The sequence below is a fragment of the Perissodus microlepis genome, chromosome 19 (genome assembly GCF_051167445.1).
Source record: "Perissodus microlepis isolate ML-2025 ecotype Zambia chromosome 19, ASM5116744v1, whole genome shotgun sequence".
Lineage (NCBI taxonomy): Eukaryota > Metazoa > Chordata > Actinopteri > Cichliformes > Cichlidae > Perissodus > Perissodus microlepis.
In genome coordinates this window covers 16,405,585-16,422,507 of record NC_140479.1, presented here as the reverse complement: position 1 = coordinate 16,422,507, position 16,923 = coordinate 16,405,585, and the positions used below count along the sequence as shown (strand labels likewise).

At 40.1% G+C, this 16,923-nt stretch overlaps 2 protein-coding genes across 2 annotated transcripts; both read right to left on the bottom strand.

Annotated features, from left to right (window-relative positions):
- Positions 1-41: 41 nt before the first annotated feature.
- On the bottom strand, positions 42-10,197 carry manba (mannosidase, beta A, lysosomal). Its single transcript, XM_084915411.1, has 17 exons — positions 8,951-10,197; positions 7,798-7,892; positions 7,614-7,719; positions 7,352-7,525; positions 7,014-7,137; positions 6,466-6,635; positions 6,270-6,380; positions 4,835-4,986; positions 4,563-4,680; positions 3,397-3,483; positions 3,054-3,221; positions 2,513-2,731; positions 2,268-2,432; positions 1,697-1,841; positions 1,419-1,561; positions 875-1,132; positions 42-506 (listed from the first exon to the last, which is right to left on the bottom strand). Exons 1-17 carry the CDS (start codon positions 9,149-9,151, stop codon positions 282-284), a joined length of 2,661 nt encoding a protein of 886 aa, XP_084771537.1. The 5' UTR covers positions 9,152-10,197; the 3' UTR covers positions 42-281.
- Positions 10,198-10,439: 242 nt separating this feature from the next.
- Positions 10,440-16,826, bottom strand: LOC146365713 (ubiquitin-conjugating enzyme E2 D2-like). The gene is made up of 7 exons (XM_084915413.1): positions 16,393-16,826; positions 15,250-15,313; positions 14,826-14,857; positions 14,552-14,629; positions 14,022-14,127; positions 13,615-13,708; positions 10,440-11,566 (listed from the first exon to the last, which is right to left on the bottom strand). The coding sequence occupies exons 1-7, from the start codon at positions 16,414-16,416 to the stop codon at positions 11,521-11,523; spliced, it is 444 nt and encodes a 147-aa protein (XP_084771539.1). The 5' UTR covers positions 16,417-16,826; the 3' UTR covers positions 10,440-11,520.
- Positions 16,827-16,923: the final 97 nt, after the last annotated feature.

Sequence of the window (16,923 nt, the reverse complement as noted above, 5' to 3'; positions counted from 1 at the left end):
GGGATGGGCTCCAGCCCCCATGAAGAAGACGGATGGTATGAGACAGTTAAAAGTTTATCTTTTAATAGAACTTACAACAGTATGTATGGGGCACAAAAATAAATGGCTTTCATATTTTATGAGTTTATAACCTTTATTTTTTTTACAATATTACAAGCAAGAAAATATATATACTCTTCTGTGTTGAATGTCCTGTGAGCAGTTCCTGCATCTGTTCACTCGATTTTTGTCTTACCGTTCCAGTTTTCTAAAGTTCAACAGGAAAGGTGGCTGGTCTCAGGTCAGTAAATGTCTCGTAAAGATGTGATTGTAAGGGACGTAGTAAGTTCTGCCACGCTGGTAGGACGCCACGCGTTAAAGTCAACTGTCCTGTTTCTGGAAACCATCAGGAAGCCGTTGGAGCTGAAACGTCCGGGGATGTTTCCCACGTCGAGCCAGACAAAAGGAGCCACGGAGTCAGAGTGGAGGGTCACTGAAAAGCATGTCTTTTTTTCTTCTACCTTCGCCTGTGTGGAAGTCAACAACATCAGAACTGGAGAAAAGAGTAGTCGATATAAAGAGAGGAAAGGTAGCCTGCGGGGGATTGAAGGCACAGGCAATCAACCATGAAGATGCCGCTAGGAAAGCAGGCAAGCCAGGCCATGACATCAAACTACAATGACTCAATGGCTAGTCACATGTATGTGGAATGGAAGGTTTCAACTGGTTAGTGTCAGCACCACAGTCCAGGATGAGACAACCGGGGAGTACCGAGGAAGGCAAGGAACCATCATGGAAGGACAGGTCTATGTCTATAATCAAGTTCTGAGCACAAGCTGGGCCTTTCCTGAATCTGAAATCATTCAGATGATTTTCAGTAAAAATCAATGCTTACTGTAATGTTGGGTCTGCGGAGTCCTTGAGCATCTTTGGGCGAGCAGAGGAAGTGGTGGTTAGTAGGACCCTGCTGGCTGCTGTCGTCCTCCAGTTGGAAGGTGAGCAGGCAGGTAAGACGGGTACAGTTTCCACATCCTGCTAACAGGCTGGCGACGGGCTGTTTGAAGACCGCCACAGCGCTACCTCCAGGCACGAGCAGCATGCGCGAGTTTAGCGTGCAGACTGGATCCAGCTCAGTCCAGGAGAACACATTCACCTGATGCACAAAAGTATGACAACATTAACAGCGCCAGTTTAAATTTACTGTTCAACTGATCTGCACTCCCCTACAAGTATTTAGAATAGAAACTGTCATATTTTATAATGACAGAATATTTAACAAACATATTACCACCCTCATTTATTTTACCATGAAGCATCACATCACATAACAGCAGCTAAAACTTTGATTTTTAAAGATGTTCAACACTGAAAACAGACAAAAATGGGACTAAAATAACTAACTAAATAAAAAAATAATTATTCTGGCTCCTAAAGCCTACCACAGCCCTCAGCTTCAGGTCACGGCTCAGGTCTGAAATGGCGTAGATGACCAGTGTGTCGTCTTCCTCAAAAGCAACAGGAAAGACGGCTGCAAAGAAGCTCTGTGCAAAATAATGCAGCATTTTCCACTTCCCACCAAACTCTGTGCAAACAGATACACAAAGATGACTATGTAAATATTTTAGAAAACAACCTCCACGTTAAAATGGTCCAACTACAAAAGCTAAGAACACAAAGTTCTGAAGCAGTCAAACAAACAATTTGTCTTGCCACTCACCAATCGACGACCAGGAAGGCGCCTGCCAAATGTCATTGAGCTGCCAGTACAGCGCACCCATGGTGTGACCTTTGCCCTCTACAATTTCACTCCGACTCCTCCGATAAAACTCCGTCTGAGTCTTCACACACTGGGCCTGCATGACCTGGACATACAGCACAGTCAGCAAAATGTGTGACAACATTAACAGAGCTGAGCGGCTTAAAAAAGAACATTATTTTATGCTTTTTTTTGTCAGCGACTCTTGCGTTTGTAACATGGGATACAGACAAATTAGCTTTGGCTGTTTTGTTGGACTGCATGTGGAGGAGCTCATTCAATAAGCAACATATGCTCTAGTACACACAACAAGACGCCCCCAGCCTGAGGTGCCTAGATGACCGACGGTTTTTGTACCAGATCTTGGAAGATGCTGCTGAAAATCAGTTCTGCCAAATGGAACATTGAGGTTCAAGAGGTCCCTCGAGCAAATCTCCACGACAGCTTCTCCTCGACTCAGGTTGGTTTTCTTTCACTTACAGTCTAAATACCACCTTAAAAGTATCACACACATGGACGGTTTGCACCTCACCTGAGTGATGTAGAGAGTATCTGTAAATCTTTTCAGGGGATCAGTGGCATTTGGCAAGTGGAAGTGTAGAGCAGCCTGCAGGATCATCTGCTGGTTTCCGTCTTCATGGTGTTGACGATGGGAAGTGAAATTACTGCCGTAGCTCCAGTCTTCTTTAATGGAAACCTGCAGCATCATAAAAGGAAAACACAAACAGTCAGCAACTTTAAGCCATGTTTGCTTCTTTCTTTATAATATTTAGTTACCGGCTGCAAAGTGGAAAAGGACGGCCAGGACTGGAAACCATATTCAGAGGCAAAACGCGTCCGTGGGAAGGTCCTCCAGTCCCAGCAGTCGAGGATGTAGCTGTAGAAGTGAACGTCTCCGTAGTGAGGATCGTAGGGATTCTCCGCCACCCATCCCTCCTGCTCCGATTCAGCCCCGTTCGTTGGACTGGAGACAAGAAACGGGCGACTCTGGTCCTCCTAAAGGAGATGGGACTTTTGTTTCTACCGATTTGCAGGAGTAATACTGAAAATACATTGCTGGGAAAGTGTATTGCTCCAGTTCCTGATAATTAAATCATCAATTAAAAAAAAAACAAAAAAAAAAAAAAAAACACACAAAACCTGCTTTATGTATTTACTTGATTATCTTTGTTGAAACATGCAAGTGTGGCAAATATGTAAAAAACTAATCAATCTCGATGGGAAAAACACTTTGGCAGTACAGTAAATTACAATACAGATAAATCAGTTATTTAAAACACAGATCCTTACATTAAGTGTGACATAACCAGACTCTCACCTCTTGCAAAAGCTTCTTTATATTATCTACATAAAGCATCACATAGTCTCTGATGTATTTCGGCCTTTGAGAAGCTGGGATGTCGAACCAATCTGTTGCCAGAGCAGCTTCGTTTTCATTGTTACCGCTCCAAATTATTATAGAGGGGTGGGACTTCAGGCGCTGAACCTGAGCAGTAAAAATAAAATAAGAGAAAGAAATAAAGGGAAACATCACTTCAAGCTTCTTTAGGATTTTAAATCTCCTCTCGGAGCCTTTCGAGAGAAACTGTGCGTTTGGTTTGTTTATCCAGTATTTTACACCTTCAGGAAATAAGAAAAATCACATCCGTATATCAACTGACCTGCTGGACGACCTCTTCTCTTACTGTCTGTATAAAGTCGGTCTCAGTGGGATACATTGCACAAGCGAACATGAAGTCCTGCCAAACCTAAAGACGTGTTTAAACACAGTGAGCAAACCATCTGTTTACAATATGTTTAGTGGCGTTACACAACCAAAATCATGTAAAAATACCACAGACTGTTACATACATGTGCAAGAGCACAACAACTGGCATAAAGCTGGATGTCATATTACACAAAGCAGTGCACAGTCTGTCAATAAAGGTTTACATTTCAGATAAAGAAAAAAATGTTTTAGTCCTTATCAGGTCTTAAAATGACTACTACATCTACTCAATCAGTAGTTTATAGAACCACCTTAAACTGACTTTATTGATCTCTCATTGGTTCAGTTCATTGAGCTTTTGGGGGCATTTGTTTTTATGCACAGCTCTTTCAACACCCTGCCACAGCATTTCAATCAGCCTGAGGTCTGGACTTTGACTGGGTCATCACAACGTGATCATCATTCATTCTGATCATCATCCCATTGCCCCAAACGTTAGGTGTCAGACAGATGGCTTCACATTAAACAAAGGATAAAGGATGTCAACACACACCTTAATGCTCCTGAACAGCAAACTGCTTTTATCAAGGTGCTCATAATCAGCTAATCAAATGCATTTGATTCTTTTTTTATTACTATCTTACTTATCCTGTTAAATCCTATGGAAGCGGTGAGGCTGTAAACAGATTTTTTACACAGTTTCTGCAATTTGGCTTATTTTTTGGTGAATGATGACTTTGTCTAATATGCCACGAGTTGTTTATTTGAGGTTGTAGTTACCGATTTTAAAACCTGCTAAGGACCAGATTATTTTTATTATATGTCCTGATCTGCAAAACCTTATAAAGACAATTACATACAAAAAACTCTGCAGAAAAATCATGTACCACGTCAGTATTTCAAAGACCCATAAAGGATACTCTATTATATATCAAGACTACAATAAGCTTTCTATCCAAAGAACTGTATCATCTTCAGTTAATAGACCGTGCCAGTAAATCTCACCTGGTTTATGTTGGTCTCTTGCACCTGTGGGTATCACTACAAATGTCTCAAAGGCCACAACGAAACAAGTATTTAAAGTTTTGTTTTTAAACATTAGAGGGCAGCGTCACTTACCATGATCCCCAACTCATCACAAATTTCATAAAAGAGATCCTGTTCATACACTCCTCCTCCCCAGACCCTGAGGGCATTCATGTTAGCATCTACTGCTGATTGTAACAAGTTCTTTAAGCTGCAAGACAGACAGGCAGAAAGATCCGACATTAATGAAAATAAAATACTAAAAAGACCCGACACGTACCTACACACAAGTGGCAAAAGAGGAATACAGGTTAAACTAAACAGCGACCACTTGACTGAACTCAAAAGAACCAACGTCCACTCACACATCAGGGGTGACCTGGTCCTGGAAGGAGTGGACTGGGATCCAGTTGGAGCCTTTGAGGAAAATTGGTTTCCCGTTGATACGGAAATAAAAGCTCAAGCCCGGGGATCCAACAACTGGCTCCTGGATGAGCTCCACGGTGCGAAAATACACCTGCGGGAGATACTCTCATGAGCGCTTTCAATTTACTACAACAGCTACTTTAAAAATCAGTGAAAACTTCAACTGTCCCATTCAATGTGGGGCAAGTGGCATGAAAATGAAAAAGGGTGAAAAGTATTTTATTTTTCAACAAAGAAAAATAATTTTTATTCCTTTTCTAAGTGGACACATCCAAAAAGTGCTTTTCCTGAGAAAAACAGTCTGATCTCTACTTCATTATTATTTCAACACCCATTCGTGAGTGAGACTGTGGTGCAACGGAGGAAAAGGAAGAGATCAGGGAGAGAATGAGATAAGAAGGAAACAGGTGTGTTTGCACAAGTGAAAACTTACATTAATAAAGTATTATTGTTATAAAAAACATGAAAAAGCTCTTACTGCTTAATTTTCAATTCAATATAGAGTATTTTAGAGCTTTTAGGTAAGCTGTATTGTGGTAGTAGCTTTTTATTTAGTCAATAAGACACAGTCTCCTTTTCGAACCATTCATTTGTAGACATAGATTTAGCCGTTTGACGACAATGAGAAGAGATATGTTTGGAGGTGTAAAGGTGAGGCTTTAAAACCTAAGACCACTGCACCAGCTGTTAGGCATAGTGGTGGTAGCATCATGCTCTGGGGCCATTGTAGAAGCTTGTTTATGGAAATCAAAAGCTTCTAGTCGAGGCACAACTTGCTAAGGGACATTTCACCAAATGTTATTGAGAGTGTACGTGTATATCTGATGCAGTATACTTTTGATTCTGTGTGGTTTAGAGAAAATCCAACATAAACTCAAACTTTGCAGTTATGCAATTTTTATATTGAAACCATAGACTGTATATAAAAGATGTATCCACTGTGACATGAGCTATTTGTTTGTGAAGTCTGCATTAAATTCTGCACTTTTGTTGTTAAACTGGACATCACACGCGAGCTACTGTGAAACTCAGGGACATTGTTCACTCAGTAGACAAAGAACAATAGAGAAAAAGAAGAGATCGATAAAACTGGTGACCCAATTAATTGCACTGGGATTAAAATCCATAAATATTTATGACTTTATTCTTCAATAAATAAACCATGTGAGAAGTAGGGTCATTTCTACAGAACCAAACTTTGTCTTGTAACCGTAAGATCCCACTCGATGCTGGCCTTTAAAAACATTACAGGTTTAAGTTATTTGCATTGTCTTCAGTTGTCAGACTTGGAGGCTATGATAAATTGCACTGTGATTAAAATCCATAAATAAAAAATGAGGAGACTCCAAGTGCTGACAGGCAGCACACTCTCACCTTAGACTCTGTGCTGAAAATTAAAAACTCATCCTGAAATCCTCTGATAGTGAGACGGTAAAACGGTTGTTCTCCATGTCCATTTGGCCACCATAGTTTCACCTGACTGGCCTGAATGAAGAAAAAAAATAAAGCACGAGCGTGGACAGGTAATTGATATTACACACAACAATGAGACTGGAGTCATTTCAAGCACCGTGTTGATGAGTATGGTGAAGTTGCTCTTGGTCTTTCCAGGGTTAAAGTGTGTCTGGAAGGTTTGCTCTGAATCCAGTTCAGGTATGGAGAGTGTGAGCTGGCCACGTGCTGTCTGAACTGCATCTATAAGAAGCTCAACCTGCACCCTCCACTGGGAGAAGGCATCATCTGGACAGATAGATTATTCATAAAAAGACACAGGAAATACTGGAATAAGTAAGAGAGAAAGCTTTATCGTGAAGATTCTCAGAACTTTCTGGAAAATAGCCCAAGATCCTTCCTGAGGAAGTCACAACAGAACACTGAACTCCAAAAATCTAAATTCAGTGCAGCTCACAACAAATAAATAAATAAAATTCCTTTATGTGTTAGAGTGCCTGCGTCTTACACAACTGCTCTTATGCAACCGATAAATAATGCACCACTCTCTATCAGAGGAGAGACACTAAGGCTTTATAAAATTCTCCTTATATCTGAAAGCGCCCCAGTTTGACTATCCATTTATCCCCAAGAAAAGGTTGGTGATCAAGATTAGATGGGACGTACTGTAGAGAGGGACAGAGGAAACCTGGACGAGCTGCAGCATATCAAAAGCCTCGAGTCGAACGCCTTTCCACAGTCCCATCGTGGGGAACGAAGGTCCCCAGTCCCAACTGAAAGAGCTCTGCTCCTGGACCAACACAGACACTGAGGTTTATTTTTGTTCAGGCACAGTTACAGGTCCATACATATTGGCTCATGTCATCCACCGCAGTGGATTTTAAAGTCAACCTTTGCCACGGAAGGGCAGGCTTTAAGCTTTAATTATAAAGGGTTTGCTGTTATGTTTGAAGGTATTCATTCTCTGTTTTTACCAGTTTATTTTCTAGAAGGGAGGGACTTACTTTTCTGATATAATTGACATGGCATTCCCCTTTTTGGACATCTGGAGGACATTCAGGAGGAACTACGTAAGACGTGTGAGCTTTCCTCTGCTCAGACGCGTAAAGAATCGGTGACAGCAAACCAACTTGCAGAACATTTTCGCCGTCTTTCAGCAGGTCTTTCACAGAAAAGTCCTACACACCAAAGAAGCACAGCACACGGGTGATACATGTGCAAGAACATGTGGGGAGGTACTGTGCGCTTGTTTCAAGTTAAACATACATGTCGACAAAACATGTTGTAGGTCTTTCCAACAGCAATCCCATTGAGTGAAATCGACCCAATGGTGTCCACGCCATCAAACACAAGAAGCACCTTCTGCTTGACACTATCAAGAGATTACACAGATTAGTTAGACAGAGAGCACAAGGAGTCTCTAGATTATGACCTATACAGGTATAGTGACCTCAGCTCAGCAGACAATGTAAATGTGGTTGTGTATGTCCAGTTGTCGAGCGCAATCCATCGATAAGAGACATCGTTGAACCTGAAATACGGGTCCTGAAAGACAAAAAAGGACAAGGTTTATCTACCAGGAATGACAAATGCTAGTCCTCTTAGTTTTTGGCTGTCAAATGTTTTACCAGCACATGCAGTACATTTTATGTCAGTGCATAATGTGTTTAAAGGGTGCGGCTCTGGGGAGGCCAATCAATGACTGACAATGTTCCACTGTATGTTTTTCCAGTCCAGCTCTTGTGTAACTCGGCATACTCCGACCTTTTCCATTGGCTTCCCTTCCTTAATGAATGGGTTCTTGACAGCAACCTGTCCACAGAGACCTTCTGATCAGGCTTCAATGAACAGAAGCTGGATCAGCTGAAGGGCCAGCTGTATTTCTTCAGACCTTTCAGATACTGTTCACCCACTCTAAGTAGTTTAGTGGGACTGCCACTTCTGTATTTGTCATTCACTTTTCCACTTTCCTCAATTTTTTTTTAAAGACACCTTGCACATCATGCTGATATGCCATGTTGTCAGCTATTAGCTCTTTGGGAATCACCTTCTTGATATAAGAATGGGTTATATTCTAGGTTTTCATGTGTAGAAAGAACATTGTTTTTCCCTGCAGTTAGGTCCCTGTTTCATACTTGAATTTCTTTATACTTGAATCGTTAGATCAGTGTTAAGAGCTTTAATAAATGAACAAACGAACAAAAGCATTCTTCTTAAAATGGTCGGGTTCAAGGACTCACCGGAAAATGAATGAAAAAGACCTTCAGAAAGCCTGGATAACTATTGCTCAAGACCGTTTGTCATCTATCACAAACCTGATAGCTCCTTGCAGTAAATACTTCAAACAGCAGACATATTCTCAGAGTTTTGACATTTGTTTCCTTCTTGGAACTGGGATTAACCTTTAGTCTCACCTGTAAATGTCTTTCACTCTTTGCACCCACGCAGACTGTCTGGTCTAATATATTTTACATACAATCTAAACATTTGATAAATGACAACAGAATAAGATTTATAGGGATCAGTTAAAAATGCATTACTTAAATGCACATAAATGAAAGATTAAAGACTACAAATTAACACCATGAAGTGAGTCGTCTTACCGTGATGTATCCCTGCTGCTGCAGAGCTGAGTGGACACAGCCTGGGACCTGTGCAGGCAGTAACAATGAACCGTTGGAGTTTGACAGCCTCCATTTGCCGTTCAGGCTCACAGTGAGACGCTGCTGCAGAGAAAATACCGAGAAAACACCGGAAAACAAACACCAGCAGGCCCAGCCAGAGAGGCGCACATGCAGCAGCATAGTTTAGATCTCGCTGTAGGCACGGAGAGTTCACTCAAGCCTCCATAATTGTGTACTCTTTTCGTTTTAGCTTCGTTTACCGATACTGGGCTTCCGTGTTTGTCACGTGACCCGCTCGTGGCAGTCAGCTGTTCGCAGGCAGGAAGTTCAGGCGCGAAAAAGAGAAGCTTTTTTTTTTTAACTCACCTTTCAACAAAATCCTGCTACAGCTTTAATATAAAAATATATTTTATTTTAAAGATGAATTTGATTTTTTTAAAGCATAATTTCCTAATCAACAAACAGATGTACTTATTTTAGAGGGACCAAATAAAGGAGTGTTTTGCATTTTTAAACAAGGGTGTGTATACATTTACCGACATGGTAAGCAACTATGGAAAACTATGGAAAACAACTCAAGCAAAATGGAAGTCAGAGAAAACCTTTATATTTAGTAGGTCTCTTAGGAGGCAACATTTCTAAGCATTACAATATACAGCATTGTGAAAAAGTTTGAGTCGCCCTTTGTTTGTTTACATCATTTCCAGATCCAGACTTTCTGAAGGTCTTTTGAAGTTTTTCTTTGGACATTTGCTGCCTTTTCACTCATTCTTAGCCCAGTGATTGTAAAGCTATATTTTTTGTTAAAACACTTAACACTGACATACGAATGATTCAAGTATTTTTGTTAAAAAAGGCACCTAACTCAGGGATCTTTTAAATTATGATCCTTCCGTTGATCTATTGTTCATTAATGGGTCATCAGAAATGGTCTCACTGGAAGAGTAGTCAACAAGCCATTATAACACCATCAGTAATGGATTGTCCTCCCATTATTGAAGCAATGTGGGATTATCCTGAGAGAAGGAACAAAAACTAGCAAACATGCATAGAGCTTTAATGTCCCTCATGAGGTATTCCTGAAGACTAGTTAAAGAAATGACAAACACACACAAAAAAAAAAAACAACCCCCAACCCCACACACACTTGCCAGAGGGTGAAATGGGTTTGGTGAAAAATAAAGCTGATACAAATACTGAGTTTCAACCTCACTTGAATTGTACTAACTCAGCTTTTACCTTATACACCAAATTTGGTTGTTACAATTGCTGCATCAGTTAAAAAAAAAAAAAAAAAAAAAAAAAAAAAAGCAAGAGGTGTCTTAGTTACATACACACATTACGGTACTTAAAACATGGTACAGATGGTTTTACTGAAGACAAGACTTCAGCATAGTCTTCAAAGTCTAGCAGTGTTCAGGGGATTTCTTTAAATGCCTCAAATGACAACTACAAAACATCACACTGGTTGTTTTATGGTTTAAGTAACTTTATTGAAGGGAAACTAAAAAGAAACAGAGCGACAAGTTGATTATCAACCATCAGCTTTGCATCATATTTTTAGGGCTACAAGAAGACAGTGTTCGAGTGGGTGTAAAACTAAGAGCTCAACTACTGGCTTCTAAATAACAAAAAGAAGTAGAAAGCCTTTGAGGGGAACCAAATTTTTTCCAACTGTTCAACCTTACAATCCACTTAAATTTGCAGAAACATATCAGATAATATAGCCTACCTTTATTAACATGCATAAAATACAACATTGAAGTTCTTACATTTGTTTCTTTAACATTGATATATACTGCTGTGCTTCTCTGTACACACTTTGATAGTGGAATAAGATACACTTCTTTCCTCAGATAATAAACTTCATTTACTATGCATCAGAAGAACAAACTGACATCGCACCGGTCCTGGAGGCAGACAGGGTCCACAAAACAGTTTCTTCATTGTCACAGATTTGTATTTGTTTTTTCCTTAAGTGCAGCAGAATACCGCCAATTTGAGAATTCAAAATTTACAACAATGGCAAAACACAGACTTTGCCCCAAATGCTCAAAGAAGCCCGGCCTATGACAAAGTATCAACCCCAGAGGATCCAGTCTGTCTACAAGTGGATCAGCGTAGGGTTGATGCTGCTCAGCATGAGGAGACCAGCTGCATCAGATTCTACCAAGTGTGTGCAGAGTAAATGACTATCATCACCAATTTTGGGTTGAAAACTCTTACCGGTGCATGCTCAAGCCGAGTCTATAGACCACGATAGTTTTCGTGATTTATATACATTTTTTTAAAATTTGAACTCTGTATAAAAACAGGAGTCGAAACTTGACAGAAACTGGCACAAGTCCTAGAGAGAAAACACTATCTTCTTATGAGCGCGCAGGTGGGAAAAGGAGGGGTAAAATGCTCTGATTAACCAAAAAGAAAAAACGAAACAAAAGAAAAACAAAAAAAAAATAATAATAATAAAGTGAAAAAGTAAAACAGAATCCCAAAATTTTAAGTTTGAACCAGCAACCACATTTTCACCAGCGTTCCAAACTAGCCCATCACATTGCGTATTTTTGTGTCCATTCTTTTGCCATTTTGGTGTATCTGCAAAGAAAAAGGGGGGCAAACATTAACTTCACCTATTTAATACAAAAATTCCTGTCTTCAAGTCATACCCAAAATATCAGCAGGATTTCTTCATGCACCTGAAAACGCTGCTATTTTTTTTTTGAAGGCCATGCCAAGTTAGCGCCCTAACTGATCACGTCCAGATTAGCACAGAAATAAGATGTTTAAAAGACCAAGTCTGAAGCAACAGAACTTTTTTTTTTTTTGGAGGGGGATGGGTATACAATCCTTTTCATGCTGGAGCTAGCAGCTGTGTGCATGCAAAAACAACATTGTTTTTGAACTTTGTCGAGTGATGAGACGAGCCATCATTACTACTCTCAATATCCATGTTCATACCCAGATTAAATTAATCCTATTATAAAAGGGACTTTAACACTACATTTGGATGGTTTCAGCTTACTTTGCTTCTTGCCGGTTTTAGGAAGTTTTATTTCTTGTTCCAGCATTGAATTAAAATTTGTATTCGTATCTCCCCCCCCCCCAATAGTGTATCCTCCGAATCATTTTTCAAACCACATTTACACTGATCTAAGCGGGAACTGGTATCCATTCATTTTAATCTCATACTAAAAATTGTTCTTCACTTGGGAATAATCCTGTACAGTAAAATCATTTGATAAACATGACATGTTATACTGCTGGTGATATAACTTCCGATGCAGACTGTTGCATAAGCAGTTTTCTCACACCACACTGCAGCCCTGAACTCAGACATTACCTTGAGAAGCCAAATGCAAGAACGGAATTTTTTTTAAAAAAGGGCGCATTGTCAAAACAGACAATAAATTGTCAACCCTGTAGAAGTCTGTGTGATGTCCAATTGGGCGCATGTGAGAATAGAGTGGGTGTCGGGTCCTGCCTCCTTCACGCTCAACCCCAAAGCACCGCCGTCTAAATCATATTGAGTATTTCCGCAGCGAGAACGCATCTGAAGCAGACCATTTCCTGTTGTGTGCTACATGACAAAGGGCAACTTAGACAACCTGATTTTCCTCCACACTGTCCAGAGTTCATGTGTGGGGATAGGGAAGGGGAAAAAAAAAAAAAAAAAAAAAAAAAAAGCCTTTGGCACTTTTGAAAATACTGGCCAATTAGCAACGCGCTTAACAAACCTAACTATCATATCACATTTTTCATTTGTTTGTCAGCCCTGCCTTAATTTTAGACATCAAGCTCATGAATTCAGCCTTTGACAGCCAGCTGTTGCAGTGTCCTTAAATGCATCACCATGAACATTTTTCCACAATGCTGTGACATCTGTTGAACAATGCAACTGACAAATGCAGGCAACCCATGATTAACTGAGGGATTATCCTCAAGTCTCTACAAGTTGATACTAGAAATCATACCAAAGAATGAAACTTGTGGGGTTACAAAGAAAAAAAAATATATATATATGGAGTTCCTTATTACCAGACTAGAATTTCATGGAACACTAAAAGGGTTTTTCTATTACATCTTGATTTTCCTCTGCCCTGTGTTAGCGGTACACCACAATACTCAAGTGTCCATTATATCCACAGGCAAAAATTTTCAGTTAACTTATTTCCAGCAGGAAATCAAGGTGCACATAAAAATCCAAACCCACACCCTGAGAGCAGAGCAGGGTCAATAAGTTATTTGGCATGTAGAGACAAAGATTAGTACAAGCAGCTCATTTTAGTCACACTCTTTAGAACAGATCCAAGCCTCTAGTTATGTACTGAGCAGAGCATCACAACACATCCGATCACTTAGCACTAGCCAAGATGCAGTGATGGCTCTTGGCCTTACCCTAAAGCATGGCATACTTGACTGTCCACTCCTGTGCTAGTTTATTGTACCTAACAGGATAAAACTAGGTTTTATAATATACCCTAGAGATAAAGGTGAATTTGACATCAATGCAATCAGCAACTTTGAAACCGCAACACTTCTTGCAAACACAGCACCATAAAACTCTCATGTTCCTTTTTGGAGACAGAATTGGTCAGTTCACATGTTTAGAGGTTAGTTTTTCCACACATACTATTTATACTTACTTCTGACTATCTGTTTTGTAGATTCGTGCGATCTCTGGCACTAGCGGGTCATCGGGGTTTGGGTCACATAGGAGTGAGCAAATGGAGAGAAGAACTGCAAGGAACATATGGATGCTAAGCATTCTTTAACATTTATTATATTTTAGATGGCTTTAAAAAAAATTAAACACAAGAAAGGGAATGTTTAATTTCCCTTGACATTTAAATTTATTTACACAATTTATATTAGCATTTTAAGGTAAAGAAATGGTTTACCATATTCTAAATTTTAAACTCAAACTGTAGACATTAAATATTATTAGTACAGGTCTTGCTGATCCAAAAAGCAGGGAAATAAATACCTGGTTAAAAATATGGGCCTAAGTAAATTATACAAGTTGGGTGTTAATGAACAGATGTCCTCATACCTTTAGAAATAGTAAGCGCAGGAGACCACTGTGATCTGAGAATATCCAGACAGATACTGCCGTTACTGTTAATATTTGGGTGGTAAATTCTTGTCGTAAACGCAACCTGAGAGAAAAATAAACAAAAACACAGTGAAAAGCTATACAAAACATAGTGACAACAACATGTCCGTGTTATGCAACTCAGAAACTTTGACACTAGGCACTGACGTGTGACGCTCATGACTGTCAAGTTCTGGAATGACAGGTATTACTTCATGTAGGCTACAGGCCAATGTTCATGGCGCAAGAATCACCAGGCCCCATTTACTATAAATGTAGTGTTTTTGAAGATATCTTCCTCATGTGTACAGGAAGAGCTGTTCAGCGTTTTAAAGTATAACATTTGGCCCTTGTTGTTGATACTTTATGCTGTAAACAGGACATTTTTTCATACTAACAACTGCCTACAGCACGACAGACTATTTCCATATTTAAGTTATCAAAACAGGAAACTCTGCTTAAGGTTTGACCAGTCCAACCACAGTTACCTTGGGGGGTTTGAAGGGGTAGTCTGTTGGAAAATGAATCGTCAAGAAGAAAACACCTCCCTGATATGGACTGTCACTCTGATGAAAAACAGAAAAAAAAGGGGACATTTACATATTTCAGAAGACACACAGCTACTCATTATCAAGTCAAATTTCAACCTTTATTACAAATACATTTTAAGCACTCGGGAACACTACTTCAATGCCAAATTTCAGCACCGTGCTGCCATAAACCTGACAAGGGCAACAACTGTGTCATAAAACATCTACTTACAGGCCCCATGATTGTGGCTTGCCAGTGAAACACTGCAGAGAACAGAAAGTAAAAGTTACAAAACAAGAGAAGGTCACAGGTATGTGATCTGATGGGAACTAAGGTTTCCAAACAGACCTCATAACTTCCCAGTAACACAATTTCCCCGTTTTAAAGTCAATTTTAATATCCCACTGTAAATTTTCTAAACGCAGCAGCAACCAATTTCTCCACTTTAAATCAACATCCAAATGGTTTTATAATATTTAAGACATGTTTTTAAAGCAAATATGCTAACGTTTAGCACATCACAGCATTTCAAAAATGAAAAATTGTTATTTTTTTGGGCTGCACATCTCAAATGACACATTAGTTGCAGATTTTTGCCATTTTATTTTTGACGAAACTAAAGAAATGAAATAAAGAGCAGGTTTGGGACACTTACTATCATCACCCACTGGGCCAGCTGAGCACTGTGCTGGAGGGTCACGAGCCAGGTCGTTAAGCTCCTATGAGGAAAAACAATAACCAGTTAGACAAAAGTAACAAAAAGACAAAACAATGAGTAGATGTGATCTAAAAAAAGAAAAGAAAGAAAACAAACAAACAAAAAAAATCTGTCTATAGGCGTGAGCGCCTTTTAACATCATTGATATACATGCTGAAACCGAGACTGCGGTGGTGAGGGGTGCTACCTGACAGGTGTGTGCTTAATATATTTCACGCCATCCTCACTTCGGGTTTCATCACCCGGCCACTGTGCTCAAAATTCAACTCCATGCAAAGTTATTGAGAACCGAGCATATACCGTGTATACTGTGACACGTGTGTTATTTTTAGGGTATACACTATTTTAGAGTGAGGTGAAGGCCACAGCCCCACCCTAGCCTTCCGTAAACTTACAAAGAAGTGGTGTCTGCTTTTCTTGGAAGAAAATTCTCGTAAACAGCAGAGTGAAGGAATGAAACCAGGTGTCAGCAATTCGAGTGTGTTACTCCATTCTATTCCTGCCAGTTTCTGTCAATCACGATTACAGACCAAGAACAAATACGATGACATACCAAAGAAATGTATCATGAAGGCAGCTCTGACTAACAGATTTCAGGGACTGATATGAGTCATGGATCCTCCAACATGAATTATTGCCGCTTTAATTCATGACTAAACGACTTATAATTTACTAGCGAGTACAAAGAATATCAGGTTAAAAGTTTCGTATTACAGTTAGGCAACCTTCAAACATATGTGCCTTCGTGTAAAGGTATGAAGTGTTGGGAAATTCATGCGGCCTCCTTCCGCCGTCAAACATACATTCTCTACAAATGAAACTGCTAACGTTAGCTGACCGGCCCAACATTAAGCCGTGTTGGCCCGTGCTAACCGATGCAAGTAGTAAAAACCACCATTAATTCACTCAAGTCAAAACACACCAAAGTCTCCTTAACATTTTAAAATAAAACGAGCTCTAAAGTTAACACATCTTCGAACATGTTTCGCCGCCTTGTTTCGAGAACAGCGGCTCGCTGCATTGTGGGAGGCTAGCGGGACTAGCTTACACGGCTAGCCAACCTTCACGACGTTATCTTACCTTGTGAATCCTTTTCAGAGCCATCCTGTCTTGGTGTTCTGCTCTCTAAGTTGGCGGTGTTTCGATCCCAAACGAAGAAACAGAGATGCTTCGCTCTCGGTGAAATAACTGACGGTAGGTCAAACCCGACGGCTTTTTTCTTTCTCTGGCTAGCAGAGTTAGCCGGCTAGCAAGCTCAAACTACGTATGCGCGGTGTTAAACATCAAATGTTACACACTCCCTCAATAACGCTCACTTTCCTCGTGAATTAAACGTCTTATATCGGATTAAACCTAACCCCAAAATCAATGCCGAATAAGTGCGAGTGCCAGGTGGCGTAACCCGGTCGACAAAGCTCTCTTCTGCTGTTGGTTTCGGTCGGTGCCGCTGGCCAACTAGCGTCAGTCTACATGTATTTGAAGCTTAGTTGTGAAGGCGGTGCAGTCGGCTGCTGAGTGACGGGGCGTTTGTGATGGCACATTGGTTCCTGCTGCTGAAGAAAAACAACATACATGCGAGACCAGCCGTGACATGCCAGTCTTTAGTTACTG

Excerpts from the sequence above, each read along its gene's own strand:
- manba (XM_084915411.1), bottom strand. The coding sequence starts at position 9,151 with ATGCTGCTGCATGTGCGCCTCTCTGGCTGGGCCTGCTGGTGTTTGTTT. Across the intron at positions 7,893-8,950 it reads AGCAGCAGGGATACATCACG|GACCCGTATTTCAGGTTCAA; the intron begins GTAAGACGACTC and ends TTTGTCTTTCAG. Across the intron at positions 1,562-1,696 it reads GCCTTCCTGGTCGTCGATTG|AGTTTGGTGGGAAGTGGAAA; the intron begins GTGAGTGGCAAG and ends CTGTTTGCACAG.
- LOC146365713 (XM_084915413.1), bottom strand. The coding sequence starts at position 16,416 with ATGGCTCTGAAAAGGATTCACAAG. Across the intron at positions 15,314-16,392 it reads CTCTGAAAAGGATTCACAAG|GAGCTTAACGACCTGGCTCG; the intron begins GTAAGATAACGT and ends TTTTCCTCATAG. Across the intron at positions 14,128-14,551 it reads ACCCCTTCAAACCCCCCAAG|GTTGCGTTTACGACAAGAAT; the intron begins GTAACTGTGGTT and ends TTTTTCTCTCAG.